General features: G+C 46.5%; 1 protein-coding gene across 2 annotated transcripts in view; it reads right to left on the bottom strand.

Moving 5' to 3' along the window:
- LOC119446377 (uncharacterized) overlaps positions 1-17,912 on the bottom strand; it is a 71,657-nt gene that overhangs the window by 13,405 nt on the left and 40,340 nt on the right. For both annotated transcript variants that reach the window (XM_049664099.1, XM_037710793.2), the window contains exons 2-3: positions 5,457-5,697; positions 2,334-2,477 (exon numbers count right to left, since the gene is read on the bottom strand). In XM_049664099.1, coding sequence (XP_049520056.1) covers positions 2,334-2,477; positions 5,457-5,682 — 370 coding nt within the window. In that variant the 5' untranslated portion in view covers positions 5,683-5,697. The remainder of the gene's footprint in view (positions 1-2,333; positions 2,478-5,456; positions 5,698-17,912) is intronic.

Genomic DNA, 17,912 nt, shown 5'->3' on the forward strand with positions numbered 1-17,912 from the left:
CGATCATACCATACAAGCATCATTGCGCCTCTTGCCAGCTCACCCCTGAAGAATATGGAGTCGGACAGGACTCGAAACGCCTGGTTTGAACAAATGTTGGCTGGAGTGTCGTCAGTTAGATGCTTCCCCGCCTAGTGCCCAGGCGGGGAAGCATCTGACTCTGCTTCTGATTTTGCCCAGGCGGCATCTGACTCTGCGTCTGCGCGTTTTTTTTTTTTTTTTTTTTTTTTTTGTATTTGTGTATTTCCGTTTGTGAAGCGCATGCATGTTGTTTGCTGACTGTAATTTCTGATTATGAGGCACGCCATACTGGAGGGCTCCGGATTAATTTTGACCACCTGAGGTTCTCTAACGTGCACTACAACGCAAGCACACGGGCGTTTTTGCATTTCGCCTCCATCGAAATGCGGCCGCCGCGGCCGGGACTCGGTCCCGCGATCTCGTGCACAGAAGCGCAACGCCTTAGCTGACTGAGCCACCGCGGCGGGTCTTTTCCTGCCGGTGTGCTTGTAGTTTTATCTAAGTGCGTCGTGTTTACATGTGTGTACGAATGCGTACGTGCCTATATTTATATCTATTTCGCAATTATATATTTATTTCTGTTCCCATACGTCTTGCGTTGAAGACACTGGGCCTTGTGAAGCCGATTTGTCACTTTTTGGCTGTACCTTTGGCTGTGCCTTTTTTTTTTCCCCCTTTTCTTTTTTCCTTTTTTTTTTTTTTTTTTTTGCTATGCCTTATAGTTGAGCTGAAACGATCGGTTGACGCCGGCACGGCAGAAGATAACCTTGGAAAGCTTTCAGCCGCGCGAATCCGCGAAATGCTCGTTGGTCACACCATTACACCAACGAAGAGAAAAAAGAGGTGCAGGCCAAACAAGTGCAACCAATGGCGTAAGAATCGTGTACTAGAACAGGCACGAGAATTTGACTGGCTACTTACTACACAGGGGCGAACTATGCCCATGTCAGCCATTGTCGCAGTAGGGAGCACACTTCCAAACGGTCACATGCCCCAACTGTGGTAACACAGAGACAACGCGTCACGCGATGTTTTAATGTGTAGCGGCCGAAGGCGTGGCGGCACGTCGTAAGGCCGTTCTTTCGGCTTCCGCGGTTGTTAATTCCCGCGGTCGACGCGAACATGGTCTATTCGTCCAGCTGGTCTTTACTGTCCCCATGCACGTTCGCGTTGTGGCGTCGGCACTGCTTAGCCGAAGCCCGACAAAAAAAAAACAAAAAAAAACGCATGGAGCCGCCTAGCCGGCGCTGCAGGAAAATCGCTTAATTGCGGTGCGGTGTCACACGGGTGGCAAGGTGGTATACTCGTTTTTCCTTAAACCTTAGTAGTGAGGAAGGGCCGCATAGTGTTTCCCATGTTCTCATTCTAAAAGCACTCCTTTCACGGCAGGAAGGGAAGAACCTCGTGGCCTAAATGCAGAAGTGCATGCAGTCAAAAAAAGCAAGGCCGCATCGCGTGAGTCCGCTACGCGTGTAAGTACAGGCAGTATACAGGTAGTGATAGTTGACGACCTCTGCGTGCCTGCGTGCGTGCGTGCGTGCGTGTTTCATGTTTTCACGGATATTTCTTTCTGCGGAATAATCCGAAACCTGTGATGCTCAGAGATCGAGTGCGGAAGGAAGCATAATTGTTTATTGTACCTATATATAGGTATTAATGTGCACAGTTTTAAAAGTTACGGTCACCTGTGCTGTTGTTACCAGTACACCAATAAACCACTCATTATAGCAAGAGCCAGATCATAGTATGTATGCAACATGATACTGCTATATTATTTTTCCCATAAATAATCTTCCCTTCTAGAAAGGTCTGTATTCCAAATCATTGGGTGCCCTGTTGACGTTGTGTGTCTTCATCGCAAGGATTTCGTTGTTCTGTTGTACAATAAGTATTATTGGGATTCCGTTTAGTGAATAAACGTCTCTTTCCAGGCCTGTAGAAAGAAACGGCTTATATGCTGTCAACGAAACCCTTCGTCATAACAGCTCGCGCCTTATGGTGGTCCAAATCCAAAATTAATGGCGCGATCGAAAGACTAGATAAGTCCCCTGAGCAAAAATAGACATCGATGTTTCGGTATCATTTTAGGTTGGCCGTGATAACGTTGCCTCTAATAAACCCGTGTACGCGAATATCTCGCAGCGTTCATTGGAACCATATTAGAATGTGTAGACACTGGTCCGATTCGCAGGCATTGCTTCAGACAAGTGCTTGTTTCGGGTTTGGTGTGTAGCTTCGAGCAAAAAAAAATAAATGATATTGGTTTGGCTGCCAAAAAGAAGACGCGAATCACAGGAGTAATGCGAACGTACCGTGCAGGACGCCGAAAAAGAAATTGATGAAGTCGATGCTGGGCGCGAAGTAGCATATCATCATGGATGCCGACGTGATGAGAACGCTGCCCAGAGTCACCGCCTCGAACGAACAGAGCTCGCACAGGTAGCCTCCCACGAGCGCTGAAAGTATAATTACAGAGAAAATACAGATTAAGTTCTCTTTTTTATTATTATTATTATTCGAGGGATTTGCCACAAGGCATCCGTACAAAAAAAATTGCAAAGGGCATAAAATAAGTGCATGCAGCCCTGTTTGATGCGGGTATTGGAGCACTGAATCAGCGCATTTGCTCTCCGTTATCCAACTGGTGAAGTCCTCTGGAGCATTCGGTTTTGGTTTGGCCTCCCTGAGCATCTTGTGCGAAATATCCTTAGTACACCGGGGCACACCAACAAAAGGTGGATGTAGACACAGGTGCAGGGCACTTAGGACACGTGGTATAGTTGTCACTTGCAGATCTGCAGGCGCAGGTGACAGCTGGTGTCAGTGCTACCCCATCCTATCCGAAGACTAACTTCTAGGAGTTTGCGAATAGTGATTTTTGAGACCCGATCGAATACAAATCGAACAGTGCCTTAAGAGAATCGAATGGAATATAGAATAGTTTTCGAATAATGAACAGCCGTTATCGCAATTAGTATAAAACGATGTTCACTTCCTAGTATTCTTAAAGTTAGCGAGTTTCTGGCATTACATAGTACGCTATGAAGCTCAGTTTATTAAAGAATTGCTGCGGCTTAGCTCAGCTAACCCTGGATATACAAAGCGAAAGCTTGGTTTAGCCTGGTTAAGTCTTGGTTTCACTTGGTTAACCTTTGATTTAGCTGTAATTCTTATACTTAGGTATACACTCATCGTTAAGCCATGTATAAATTATAAGCAGACAAGTCCGAGCGTTTTGCGATCCGAACGGCTCGCTCTTCCTTAGTCTCCGACGCTAGCTTCGCGCGCTTGGCATTCCGGACCCTCTCCAGTGAAGCATTTCACCGGGTGATATCCGCGGAGGTGGTCAGACGCCGCTTGCCGACGACGGCTCAAAGCCTCCCGCTCCCGCGCAGCGCTCAGAGAAGACGGCCCGGCCTCACTCTCATCCATGGCGAGCGCGGCGTTCCTTTTAGCCAGGCGCGAGGCGAGTCACGTGGTCAGGCGGCGACGCAGCTGGGAGAGCGCATGCGCCAAGCTGGCGGCGGCGGCGGAGCTCGGCGCTGCGCGGTCAAATGAAGGTCAAATTGCTGGCGACCGCGAAACTCGGCTCGACGAGGTTAGTAAAGCTTTAGCTTTAAAACACAAATGGGGCATTAGGAGCTAACAGTACTTTCTTCGCATGCGGATGGCTTTTCAGAGAGTGCGATGGTGGCTGTATAACCTGTAATGTATGGCTACATAAGCGACGTAGGCTCTTACCTACGTCGCAAGTCCTCGTGTTTTATGTCTATACTATGCCCCGCTGGGGCGAAAAATTTACCGCACTTTTGCTCCACTTTTATGTTTAATTGAGCGCATTTGACGTTTTGAAATATTCGAAAAGTATTCGAAAGATATTCGCATTTACGAATAGCGACTATTCGATTCGTTATTCGAAAGTTTCGACTATTCGCACACCCCTATAGTAACTTCCTCCACACGGGAAACTTTGCGGGGAAGGAAACAAACACAGGGTGTAAGCGCACGTGTGTCCCGTCTTGAGAAGTCAATTTACGTTAGGCTCTATACTAAAAGTGTGCGAGTATTTGAAACTTTCGAATAACGATTCGAATATTGTCCTATTTGTATTCGGTCCTCCAATCGAATCCAGTCGAACCCGGATATATCGAATCTGATGGTGATCACAAATAAGTTCGATATATGAGTGGTTCGATATATAAAATAAAAATTTTATACTGAAATTTTCAAGGAGATTTTACAGCTGTTCCATATACACAAAAAATCGTTATATGTGGGTTCTATATATCCGGGTTCGACTGTAGTAATTATTCGAAAATCCGAATATTTGTCAATGTTTCCGACTGCTTAACGTTGTCGTCTGTACATGATCAAACATAAAATTCAAGCGAAAATGCGACAGCCTTCAGTCTACAGAGCCTATACTTGAGCCTACGCTACGACGCTCAAGTAGGGTACTGTGTGGCTCTGATTTGTAGACGCAGAAGACGGCGCATATTTCTGATTTGGTCGGGAAGGTACACCCAGATAATAAATAGGCCAACAAGTCTGCCTTTTCAAGCTTCACGTGATAATGCATGACCGCGAATGTTCTGTAGAGCCCCGATGTTTGCGAACAAATTGGTTATTTGTTCCTAATGCTTCCTGTGTAAGCGGGCTGTAAAATTTGCAATGTAATGATCGAAACTTTCGAATGTATGGATATTATGCTGTGAAAATTGCTTGATAATAATGGCGAGAAGGCTATACCTGATTCGGAAACTATTCAAAAGATATTCGATATTTGATTCGATTCGTATTCGATTCACTCCTGACACTGTTCGATTCATATTTGATTTGCTTCTGACACTAATTGTAAGTTCGTGCGTGTATCGTGCTTTGATATTTTCTTTTTTCTTTTCGTTTTTATTGTTGCTTTTATTTAGGTTTCCAAATTCGCAACCTTACTATGTGTGTAAAGAATGTCTACAATTTATTCAAAGGCTATTCATACGCTACCAAATGCATGTTACGTGACTTAGGCGGCGGGCTCAGCAAATGAGATGCATAATCCTAACAGTGTGTTGCAACCTTCAGACTTACTAGAAATTTCCGGGATCGCAAACGACCCGAAGCACAAAGTCAGCTCCTGAAGCACAGAGGTTATGTCATTAAGTTTTGCTTGCACTCTGATTTCTCCCATTGCTCTACTCTAATCTCGATGTCACCAGGGGTCAACGGGGCATGATTCGTCACTGCTACGTTCGAGTTGGAGTACGACTTTTTTTTTTTCGTTTTAGATATGCCTCGTAAAGCGTTATACGATACCAACAGGAATCACAGGACCAGGCAGTCTAAACCACGTAAGCAACACGTCTCTCGTTGCACTCGTGTTTAAATTTCGCGTCACGCTTGTCTTCAAGAACGCTGCGCCAAAAACACGCCCGCGTGCTTACATGCCGAGCAGAGGACGGTCATGTGTATGGTCAGCGGCAGCGACGCCTCCTCGCGGCTGGTGCGGAAGTGGTCGACGAGGCCCACGTAGATGACACCGGCAGCCCGCACGCTGACCGTGGTCATCATCATGCACCAGCTGAGGAAGGCCAGCACCACCCAGCTGCGCCGGGAGTCCATGCCCGCCGGCGTGGTGGAGGCGGCCGGCGCACCGGACAACGACGCCATCTAGAGGGCGGAAGGCTGCAACGGACGAAAGACAGCTCGTATAAGAACGGGCTGTAGCAGACCATGAACAATGGCGTCACACGCACAGTATCGTCCGTCTTACTATGGCGATGGAAAGTCATATTTTAGTGCGTGCACAAAATTTGGGAAGCTTTTTGCGTGAAACCTCTTATGTGTCACATGTGCCTCCGAGATCTGCGGTCAACTCCCGTTTTCTTCCAATAGCAAGTGTAAAAAAAAATATGACTGGTTCGCGTCATCTTGTCTAAGCGCTGCTTGTTTGCCATATGTCGACTCACTCAAAAACAATCAAATTAATCTTCCAAAAGACGAGAAAGCACGCTAAGCTGTACGTCGAAATCTCAGAGGCAACAGCCGTAATACGCCGAGTACATGCTGCAGATGGCGTCATATATATGGCGGCAAATATGGAAAAGAGAGATAGAGAGAAATAGCTCTGTGGTGAAATGGAGATAATTCTCCCCGGTTATGTGTAGACGCTTACATGCTACTTCGCAAAGGGAAGCGGGACGGGGACAGAAAGCCCTAAGAGTAGGAGGACCCGAAATTAAAGAAAAAACGAGAAAATACACGAACATGCAGTGCACAGGTGAAACAAATATGATGGTACAGGTGTAAACACGCTAGAACTTATCGACTAAGCCAACGTCTTAAAGGAATGTAAAAATAAATTTTAAAGCTTTATTTCACAGTTTGAAGGACAAGGCACACGGCCTAGTATATTCTTATTAAATCTAGTGGTATTTGGGAAGCGGAGCCCATTATACTGAAATAACGAGTATATATCGTCCCTGTAGTCTGTACATTCGAACATAACGTGCTCCACGGGTTCGAAAGCGCCACTGGAGCAAGGAACGTTTTGTTTTCTTGGCCAACCCATCTTTGCGCAGTCGGTACAAAGCTTTCCCGAACTCAGCACTGGCTGGTCCGATTTTCACTCTCCTCGCATCAGGATGCACCGCATCTGCGCTTTGTTAGCGCACGTTCGTCAAGGTGCGCCTGAAGCAGCGATATATTAGTAAGAGCACGCCGTACGTCAACGGCGCCGTGCGCAAGAGACACGTGGACTTGATATATGGCAAGTTCTCTCAGTCACAGTTTTATGCGGAGAGCCTTTAGTGCTTATTAGTAATTTACATCTACAGCCCAGCGTACGCGCGAGAACGGCAGAGCCTCATTTCAACTATTCAGCGAGTGACTAAAAGACCAATGTCTGACGAGATTGTCTAAGGTCCTTGGCCTGACGCCAGCAGCGCAGCTGTGGTCATCGAAGCGACTATAGCCTTCCTTCAAGCCACTGGACTCCATGCACGGCTATAGTATGACCTCAACGGGATGGACATGTACATACGCACCTCCTAATCTTATCATCATCATTCATCGCTCTTTTTATCCCCTCCCCCCTTCCCCAGTGTAGAGTAGCAGGCCAGAGCAAACTAACGCTCAAGCCGACCTCTCTGCCTTTCTTCAAATAAACCTCTCTCTCTCTCTCTCTCTCTCTCTCTACATCTACATGTAGTATCACTCATTTTAAGTGTGATCTCGAGGATGCTACGAGGGCGATTCAGAAAGTGGTTTCTCCGAGCCCACTACTTTTATAATAGTACTGCAAACACCTTGAACTCCTTATCATTAATGCACTGATGTTTAATCTATGGAATGTCACTTGCCTCAGCTTCCTATCTTTTCTCGTTCCAGAGCAATCAAGCAATCCATCGCATCCAGTGGTGATGTCCGGTTGAAACAGCGGGCTGTAATTGAATTTCTGACTGTGGAAGGTTGTGGCATGCGTGGAGGTTTGATGCGGCTGGATTTTGGTCTTTCACAGTCCTTGCCCACCTCTGCACAGGGCTGACGTCAACGCAGCCATCCCCGTAAACTGCAGTCAGACGGCGATAAATGTTGATTGGCGCACAACCTTCCGCAGTCAGAAATTAAATTACAGCCGGCGGTTTCAACCTGACGTCACCCCCGGATGCCACAGACTGGTCGATTACTCTGGAACGAGACGAGGTAAGAAGGTGAGGCAAGTGGCATTCTATAGCTTAAACATCAGTGCATTATTGAGGCGTTTAATATGTTTGCAGTACTATTGGCAAAGTAGTGGGCTTTGGAATCACCCTCGTATTTTACACCGATCCACTTCATTACCCATTCTTTCGGCTTTCGTCCTTGGCTAAGGTCACTTAGTGCCGCAGATGATAAGAATGGAATATGATCGGTACAAAAATACGGCCCTTGATACGTGTGAGAAATCGCTCGCCACCCCGAGGGTTCAAAACCAACCATTGGGCAGATAATCAATATATACATAAGCTGTCATTCATCGAGCTTTAAAAAAAAACACGGATTATTCTACACGACTAAGACCGAGTGTGAAAGTTTTTTACAGTCTTGTTGAGAAATCGGCAGTAATCTTTAATCACGAATAGCTGTTTCGTAAATACAAAAAAAAATTGCTAACGTTTTTTTTATTATTTTTGTTAAAATTTTGAAGCCGTCAATTAGGAGGTTATAGAGAATCCTAAGAAATGTAAAAAACGAAGTGTTTTCAGCAGCGTACGCATCGCGATATTACTTTTCCCGGCAAATAAAGAGAGAGCGCGAAATATGAAAAATATCGTGTGACTACGCGCACCCATGCGCACGGGGTATTAAACGCCCTCAAAATGTATTAGTGAGGCAAGTAGTGCCTCACTGGCATCAAATTGTAGTATCAAATCGAACCCACCGCAAAATGCTACCACCACGCGAATTTTTAGCGAAAATCGGCCAGCGCGGTTCAGCTATTCGTGCGACACCACCTGCAGTGCAGCAAATCAGACGTCAACTCGCACGCATATCTTCCAGGCATTTGCCGTAACGGGAGCCAGACGTGCATGCGGGGTCGAGCTATATCAGGCGTGTTTAGAGGAACATGCTATAGGAGTCGCATTCAGACGTACCGATTCGAACGACTACACAAGCGGACAGTGTGAAGAGACGAGAACATTTACAGGCCCATATAATAGCACGTCGTCGACTATCAGAGTTGCACTACAGCAACTGCTCCGTGCCGGCCGCACGAGCTATGCTGTGCAAGCTTAGCCGAAAACATTAAGCGACGCGTGCAAACACCAGCAGCTCTCCGCAAGTGCTGAACAGCTAGGAGTGAACCTCTACTCGTTTTCCGATAACGAGTTGCTGACGGACGCTCTCTCTTCACTGTCTTTTCTTCCTTTGTTGTTCTTTTTCTCGTCGACAGTCAAGGACTCAACGGTTCGCCGTGTCAGCCTGTGGATGCGGTCTTTTTCTTTGCGGACGACGCTTTATAGCTCGGGGACAACTTCGACTTCCGTCCAGCCCTGTTGCGAAAACGCAGAACCGTTCGCGCATTTGGGAACTGATGAAATTGAATTAGCGCAATGTGTCGTAGCTAAAAAGAAAAAAAAACTGGAAATTCAGTGTCTAATGCCAGCAGACATTCGCGTAGGCCCTCAAATATTTTGCCGGGACATCTGAAAATCGGCGAATGAAAACATTGAAAGACGAGGCTTACAGGTCCGCGGCACTTGGCACCAAAGGCAGACGTTGCCGTTCAGCAAAATGACGACACTTGCTCCTCTTCAATCAGCTGGAAGCGCTGGCATTCTGTAGAAGAGAGGCTTATTCTGTTTTACAGCTATAGTCTTATTTGTTAAGATGAAGCTTTAGCTCGGGACTCCTATCTAAACACATGGGAAAGGAGAAATCGTTTTTCTCGGCGACCAGTGCACCAAATTTGATGAGGTTTGTTACATATAAAAGAAAAAAGATAAAATCTAGTGACTCTTGGTGACGAAATTTCGATTTAGGTCGTCGATTTTTTTTTTTAAGAAAAGCTTTCGAAAATAGCAAGTTTTCAGAAAATGAAGCTATCGCTATCAAACTTATAACTCTGTAACTCAGCAATTAAAAAGTATATCACAATTCTGTAAATTACACCTAATATTACATCTAAAGCGGACAAAATTGATATAGTATACATGGTTCTAAACTAAACCACTAATATGTTAACAGAACTGTTGCAAAACCTTTGTAAGCTATGTAATAAATTCGCGTAATCTACAAATTGACATGCGATATTTGTCCGCTTTGGATGCTCTAACGAATGCAGTTTACAGGACAGCGATATCTGTTCTGCTGCAAAGCTGCAAAATTTGTAAACTTTGTGCTCTTATTATTTTTTTTTTCATGCTTATCAATTATTGAACATTCCTTTTATTTAATGCAGGCTCTAAATCGAAGTACCTCTTCCAACAGTCACTAGAATTTATCTTTATCTGGCAACTTCCACAAATTTCATTAATATCCGCCCAATAATGGTTACCTCAGAAAATCGTTTCTGCTTTTTACATGTATTTGAATAGGCGGCATCGGAGTTGGGCCGAGCTTGTGACCAACTGCGATTTCCCTGTTTAAATACATCTAAAAGGCCGAAATGTTATCAAGCAACAATCGCGGGGCCGATTCGAATGAAGTTCCTTGCATTTGAGGGAGATGCTTAAATTCTACCAACTTTCTAAAAAAAGAAGTTTGAATTAGGGCTTGATACGGTGTTTAAAAAATTGACGAAAATCAGTAAGCTTTAAATAAATTAAGCATACACTTTGCAGTTTCTAACTCTGCGCTGAAATCACATATTGCAGTTCTCTAAACGGAGTCTGTTAGAGCATCTAAAAGCTGACAAATTTTACAGATGAGCTTACGACTCACGTGAAATTGTTACAATGCGTACAAGGGCCTTAGTAGCTTACGAGGGTTTTAGTGGCACAAACTAGTGGTACATTTGGAAATGCAGTTTAAAAATTCATAAATTTTGTCTGCTTTACATATCTTAGTAGGTGCAGGTTAACTGTGCTATAGGCCTGTGTGTGACATACGCGTGTACAATGGTCGATGAAGCGGTCATGAAGCGGTCAAGTAAATGCCATAATACTGTTCACCTTCTTGCAACGAGTTATGTAGCATAGTGGCTACGTGCCTGCTTGGCGAATCAGCAATTTAAATAAGCGGAAACCCCCGTAACGCAAACTACGCGATCTTCTTACACGAGAGAAGATTTACACTGTCTCCAAGATCGCACCAATTGTCATCACGCTACCTCTGGGATAAGCGTAGTTTATCTATTGCCCTATCTCCAAGACCGGCCCCCACACTACTCGGCAAGATACCGACCAACCAGACGCTCAAGACCACGAGACAGAAGGCGTAGAAAGCTTCGCGTTAATGATAAGATTATAGGCTCGAACGCATAGCTTTATTGCGCTCAAGACGTTTAGGTACAGCGCGTGGTCTCACTGCGTAATTCCCAGATGGCAACTGGTACAAATCTGTGTGGGTGGTACATCTGGCGCTACGCAGTATAAGACGATTCGGTATATGAGTACTGTCCTGTACGTGAGCTGTTCTGCAAGACAGCCACGGTCGGCCCAACTCCGGGAGGTTTCACTCTGTATAGAAAGCTTCGCATCGACACACGCAGCAGCGTTTGCATACGAAGCACTTTCGTAACGCTCAAAGCGGCAAGTCCAAAGTTCTGCGTAATGCACGCGGGAAAAAAGCAGACACATTTCGGCACCTTTCGTGGGCAATAAATCGAGCGATAATGAGAGAACGATATTTAACATCTTCATTTACATCACCCGCTCCCTACTTGTATTTATTTAATGAAATATAGCAATCAAGTTGTAGCAGCAATGCTAAGCTACAGTCTGTCATTTTCCACACAGCTATAATGAGTCGTTAATAGATTAAATTTTTTTTTCAGTTCTTTCTTTGGGTAGGGCGCATCAGTGCACGCGTCACTCTCTGCTAATAAGCACAATGGCTAAACGAAGCCGACCGCTTTCTTCCCCCCTCCCCACACATTCGAATGAAAGTGTCGCAAAAAATCAGTGCAACATCCGTGAAACTAGGCGACGCGAGGCCATAGTCGTTCCGCCTCTGAAAATCGCGCACGTGCAAAGCCGCCCTGACTTGTCTGCTCCCTATACTGCCGTTACACCTGCGTGCTTTGAGTACAAAAAAAAAAAAAAAGTGCAGACGAGCGAGGCTTTTTTTTTTTTTTTTTTGCATATTCGAACGGTCTGTTTAAACACCTGTCTGGCATCGTTTCAAAAACAGCGTATAGGCTGTTTTGCATGCGCCGACTGAAGCGAAAAGCAAAAATAAATTTTTTTTAAAAAATCGCTGCTATACTATCGCACGTTAGACACGCAGAGGGGGTCCGCCTCTTGGTCGCCTGTTACATGCAAATGTGTACAGAGGTCAACACTCATGTCTGGAACAACGGAGCGTCGCGCTCGGGACTGCATGAGCGACATCTACAGTTTGAAATAGGCCACATCTGAGCATGCGCGGTGCCAATGGCGCGCCTGCCTCGCATTTTCTTTCCTTGTTTATCACCGCGGCTGCAACAACTGCTTTGGCCGGCAGAAGAGCTGTCTAAAGCCCCTATATTTATAAATATAGGGGCTTTAGCGCTGTCAACGGTGTAGCGCCGCCAAAAAAAAAATTGCCCGCCAATCCACCCTGTGAAGGTGGTTGGAAAGCGAAGCTTTTTACGCCACCCTCACGGTGACTGCGGCGCACTTGATATTTCACACACTACAACGTAACTTTAACCACGGCCTTTATTATTATTTACTTCACAACAATGTTCACTACTGCTTTATGATCGGTGTGATATACACTACTAGACTACCCCATAGTGGGGTAGTCTAGAAAATGAACCGAAGCAGTTACTAGGCTGGAAGGGTTTCGAATGACGTCAACCCTCTTTCAAGCAGCTGCATAAGCTTTGCAACAGCTGCAATCTAATCTTACGGACCGCGCCGAGCCTGTTTCCGTTGTTTGCCCGCAGCCCTTATCATCCATCATGTTGGCTCATCACTTTGAAGCTTGTTTTTGTGGTTTTTCTTGCGAAAACGAGTGCTTAGTTGTACGCTGAATGCCTGAATTCAAGTAAGCTATACTGCTATACCTGCAATTGTTAGCGGTTCGTCGGGATCGTTTTTTGATTACAACAACGGACACGACAGAACCCTTGGCTGGTAGAGGTACAAAGCTTCGCTTTAAAAAGAAAACCGCGCGGAATCGCCCGGCTCGGCGCCCTTATACTGCAGGCTTATTCTCAGTTCGCGGCATCGTCATACCGCCATTGCATCGCACATATATCTCGCGCATCATGCCGTGGATTTTGCATAACGCATTGCGTTTATTGCCGTCTGTTAGGAGTGAATTTTACAAACCTACTTTCATCGTTTATTGGTCGTCAACCCGCCAACGTTAATCGCGAATAATTGTAGGTTTCGATCGCACATACAGAAAAAATGCTGCCTAGATATCTCTGACTCAGTATGAGATTTATTGAAATCAACACATGTATAGGTACCTCAAGAACGCTGTCAAATGTAAACGCAACATACATGAGTGGTATAGCGGAGGCACTTCCATATGCGTTTCGTGAGCGAACATTGTCAATAATAACATTGTCAATAAGAATAAGCTTAAAGCATAGCTTGCACCGAGCGCCGAGAACGATTCGCTGCGTTTTTTGTTTGTTTGTTTTTGGCGCTACACCGTTCACAGCGCTTTTGACGGCCAAAGCAGTTGTTGCAGCCGCGGCGATAAACAAGGATATGAAGGCAAGGCCGGTGCATCATTGGCACCGCGCATGCTCAGATGTGGCCTATTTCAAACTGCAGATGTCGCTCGTGCAGTCCTCGAGCGCGACGTTTCGTCGTTCTAGACATGAGTGTTGTTGACCTCTGTACGTAGGGAAATGTACTTTTTTGATACGCGACACTTGGACTGAATGTGGAAGCGATGAACGCTCCTACCTCCACGTCACTCAAGGAATACGCGTGGTGACGTCAGTACACACCCCGTCTTCGTTTATTGACGAGAAAACACAAAATTACATTTCGCTTTTTTTCTCATTTGCCCCAGTATTATACGGAGCAGGCGCTTCTTGGCGCTTACACATTTCCCAGACAAGTGTCATACCTCACACCACTGATAACCACTTCAAGCCTCCATCTTCTTGTCTGCTTTATTGCAGTCATACGCTATAAGGTTACGCTATAAGGTTATGAAACCGTCGAGTCGCCTTTGGGCGGGTTTCTTTCAAAATCACTCGTTTGTATTTTGTATGCATGGAAACCAACATTGATTGATTGATTGATTGATTGATTGATTGATTGACTGATTGACTGATTGATTGGTTGATTGATTGATTGATTGATTGATTGATTGATTGATTGATTGATTGATTGATTGATTGATTGATTGATTCAAAAGCCCTCGTGTACAATGCTTTAGGTGTACGCAAACGTACACATACAAGTGTTTTTCCGAATGTGAAAGAAGCACGCGAATACACGCAAAGTGCCTCGAGCGGCAACCTTGCGTGCGTTCGCGGGCTTCTTTCACGCTAGGAAAAAACACTTTTACGTAGCACGTATTAAGCAGCAGAAAGCTGTATCGGGAGTTTTTCATGTTGCTCTACAATTTTCTCACTCACACTTTTCATGGAAATATAATATTTGAGAAGCTGATTAATTAATTAGGACTAATTATGTAATTAGGCGGAATGCAACAAAAATAATGTGTGTACCTCCAAGCGACGGCAAACAGCGTCACCTTGGTTCTGTTCAGCTACGTGGCATTTGCATAATTTTAAATCTTGGTGCGTGATAGTTGGGACACCCATGTATATAAATAGAACGGGCCCCGCAATTGGGCTGCGCGGGAAGCACATGGCTTCTGCATCGGTGCCTTTGTATTAGCGGTGAAACTGCGACAACCGGCGACCACCACGAAAACTGGCGAAAGAGCCACAGAAAGTTAAATTGGACAGGTCTCAGGCGGTTGACTGGAGGCGCCTTCAAACCAGAACTTACACGAACTCGGTACATCTTAACCGCATGTTTCCAGACTGATACCCTGAGGCCAAATGTAAATTGTGTGATGATAGAAGAGCCACCCTAGAGCATATACTCTGGGATTGCGAAATAGTTCACAGGAGAATTGCAGTCCCCCCGGATGAACTCAGGGCGGGGTGGAGAGCCGCACTGACTAGCTCTGGGGGGGGGGGGGTATTCTGTAAGAGTCTACCTAGTGGACTGTCCACTTCGGCTGTCGCCATTGGCTGTCACTTCGTGAGCGCGAAGGTGCCAGCCAGTCTGCTTCGGGCTCGTGAAGCGGCAGCCAATGGCGACAGCTAAAGTTGACAGTCCACTAGGTGGACTCTTACAGAATACCCCCCCCCCCCCCCCCATATCTCCAGAAGCCACTTTAGGCCATCCAGCAAGCCCGGGAAGCTAACGAGAGACAGGGTCTCTCTGCTGCCCCCGGCGCGGCCTAGACCCAGGCCATTAATTTGCACGATATTCATCAAAGTTGTCTCACTCACTCACTAACAATCCAAAGACTTGCACGACGGCATCCCTCAAAGCACACTGTGTATGTTACGGCACGTCGTGCTCACTACCCCGAACTTTTTTTCAAGATTGTGTGAAGGTCATTGTGCGATGAGGCATATAAGGCTTTCGCCTTAAAAACATGTCTCGGTACCTTATTTTTTCAGAAGCGCCTCTGAAGCAAGCATGCAAACCCAAACAAAGCGATACTTCGAAGCGCAAATGTGACGTGTACGTTCTCAGCTAATTAGGGAATCACTATAATTTAATAAAGGTACTTTCCCAGAGATTCAAGAAGTCGGTTCCGTATGGCTGCTGAACGCGAAAGCCGCCAATCGTGACTGCAGCGGTCGACGATTTACGCGCCAAACCTGGGATACATCGAGTATTCGGTGTAAAGGTTTGCCGTCTCTGCACTGTATATACGTACGCCTGCGTAACATTTTATGATGATGATGATGAGCTTTATTTGTTGAAGTATGGCTCGAAGGCCTATTATCTGGAATAGGATAGGGAGGGGGAGGGGTATTCAGCGCCCTCCTAGAAAGTGCGCGTCCTTGGCGAAACCCAAGAGCGAGTCCAGAATGGCCCGGTCGGAATCCGCTTATCCAGTTGCCGGCCTAATCCACTCCTCGTAGGACGACACTCGCACCGCCTTCAGGTGGCGGTACCGCTGCTATAGCGTAGCGCTGGCACTCCAAAAACAAATGGGCTGCGGATGGTCGCGTGGCCACGCCGCAGTCAGGGCACCTGTGCGGCTCCTGGGGTGCTTCTTGGTCCTGAGAGGGTGTCGAGGGGCCAGGTTCCTGCGACGGAAGGGAGTCAGGAGAAGGGAAAGGAGGGCGTCTCTCCCTGCGTGTCCGGTACTGCCGCCACCGCTCCAGCACGTCCGGTGTGAGGACGAAGCCGGAACGGAGCCGATGCAGCAGCACCTGCCCCGACCTGGGAAGAACCGCGGGAAGTGGGTTTGGGCCTGGCAAGACACTCGCACGGAGTTCCCTCTTGCGACGGTTGGCTGCTGCTCTCGGAGCTCTGTCTGGGTCATACGGTGGTCCTTTTGACGTGCTGCCGGTGCTGGTGCTGAGGGTTTCTGAAGGATCCCGCGAGACGACGCGGTTAGAAAGAAGGGCGCGCGCCGCCTCATGGGCTCTCTCATTTCCCTCGATGCCCTGGTGACCAGGGATCCAATGAAGTGTTGCAGTGACCCCGCGGGCCTCCGCACGCCTGAAGGCCTGCTTGACTAGGAGTACTTCTGATGAGGCTGTGCGGCGAGACTTGCAAGCATGCAGCGCATATTGGGAGTCAGTGTATATATCGATGTGTCTTGCCTGCGTGCTGCTTGAGACCCGGTCTACTACTGCCCAGCCTATCACCCGGACTTCAAGTTCCGTTGGGTCGATCGTCGGCATCAATAAAGCGCGCCAAGTAGTCCGGCAGCGTTTGACAGTGCTTTTGGTTGTTCGAGACACACGCTGAATCGACGCAGCTTCCACGTGCGACGGTATCGCTTTTGCCAAGACGCGGAAGGGAAAAGCCGCAAAATAAGTGAACTCAGTGGCTTGTTCTGGCTTATTTAACTATATTGCTAATAAGGTGTTTATGTTTTCTCTTTCCCAGCTTAAACTAACGCGGCTTGAAACGCGGGACTCTTTTAAAAAGCGCTCTCACTTGTGCGCGCTTTGCCTCCGTAGCTTTCCCTTCATAGCCACAGAAAGTTGTCCGCGAGTATAGTACTGCATCGGTCCAGGTGAATTTATGTCGTCATTTGTTGAATTTCTTGAGCACATTTCTGTCACCTTGTCGGTGTAACATGGGCCTATGGCTATGTTCTTGGTCTCGTCGAATTTCCTTGGAAAACTTACTAGAGGAAAGCTTGGCAATTGGCGATTGTTTAGGGTTTTGTCTAATCTCCGCGCTTCGGCTCCAGACGTTCTTGTTTGATTTAGAACGGTTTATACGCCTTTATCGGCCTAAATTTTCGAGCAATGATATTTTTATCAAGGCATAAAGGCAGAAAGACTTTGCTCGTATTCGTAATCACTGCGAAATTTATGATGCAATATTTCGTTGAAGATGGTCAATTTGCAACGTCACCAAGTCGTGTGCGGTCACAAGGACAAAGCTTAGCCATATCGCTTTTCGTCGCTCCCATGCTGATTGAACCGCCATGCTCGTTGCTCTCGTAGACACTAGCGCAAGATTTCCCTCTGGTGAGTTTCGTACGAAACTCTATGCTCGGCACATGGCCTCCAAGACCAGCAGAGCGCGCTGCGCGCACCACCCAATATCACGGAGGCTATGTTCGGCGAATCGTTTACGTAAAAAAAAAGGTGGATTAGTTCGCTCAAGAGTGGTTAATATTACACAGTGTCCAAACTGCACACAGACCGAAGCATCCCTTGATGCACCAGTAAGCTGGCGTGTTGTTGCTTTGCTTCCGGAACGTATTTGACGGGGGACTTTCCAGATCTAAGCGTCATCGATCACTATGTTTATAATCGGTCCTCACGTCCTCCTATTGGTAAAATTCTCGTCGCTACAGGATATGGGTATCGCAAGCGGTGTAGAGCGGTGGCTATAGGAACCTAGCTGTACGGCTTTGGACATTGCCAAATTCTTCCATATTGTCGAGTCCGCCATCTTGTCAGTTTTCTGTGTACAGACAGACTTGGCCCTGTCCCTTTATTAGAATATGTGTCATTGACGGAACGCAGACTTTTGCCCGAACGGAAATAATTATGGAAGGAGGTTTATTAAAACGTTGGA

The sequence above is a fragment of the Dermacentor silvarum genome, chromosome 3 (genome assembly GCF_013339745.2).
Source record: "Dermacentor silvarum isolate Dsil-2018 chromosome 3, BIME_Dsil_1.4, whole genome shotgun sequence".
Taxonomy (NCBI): domain Eukaryota; kingdom Metazoa; phylum Arthropoda; class Arachnida; order Ixodida; family Ixodidae; genus Dermacentor; species Dermacentor silvarum.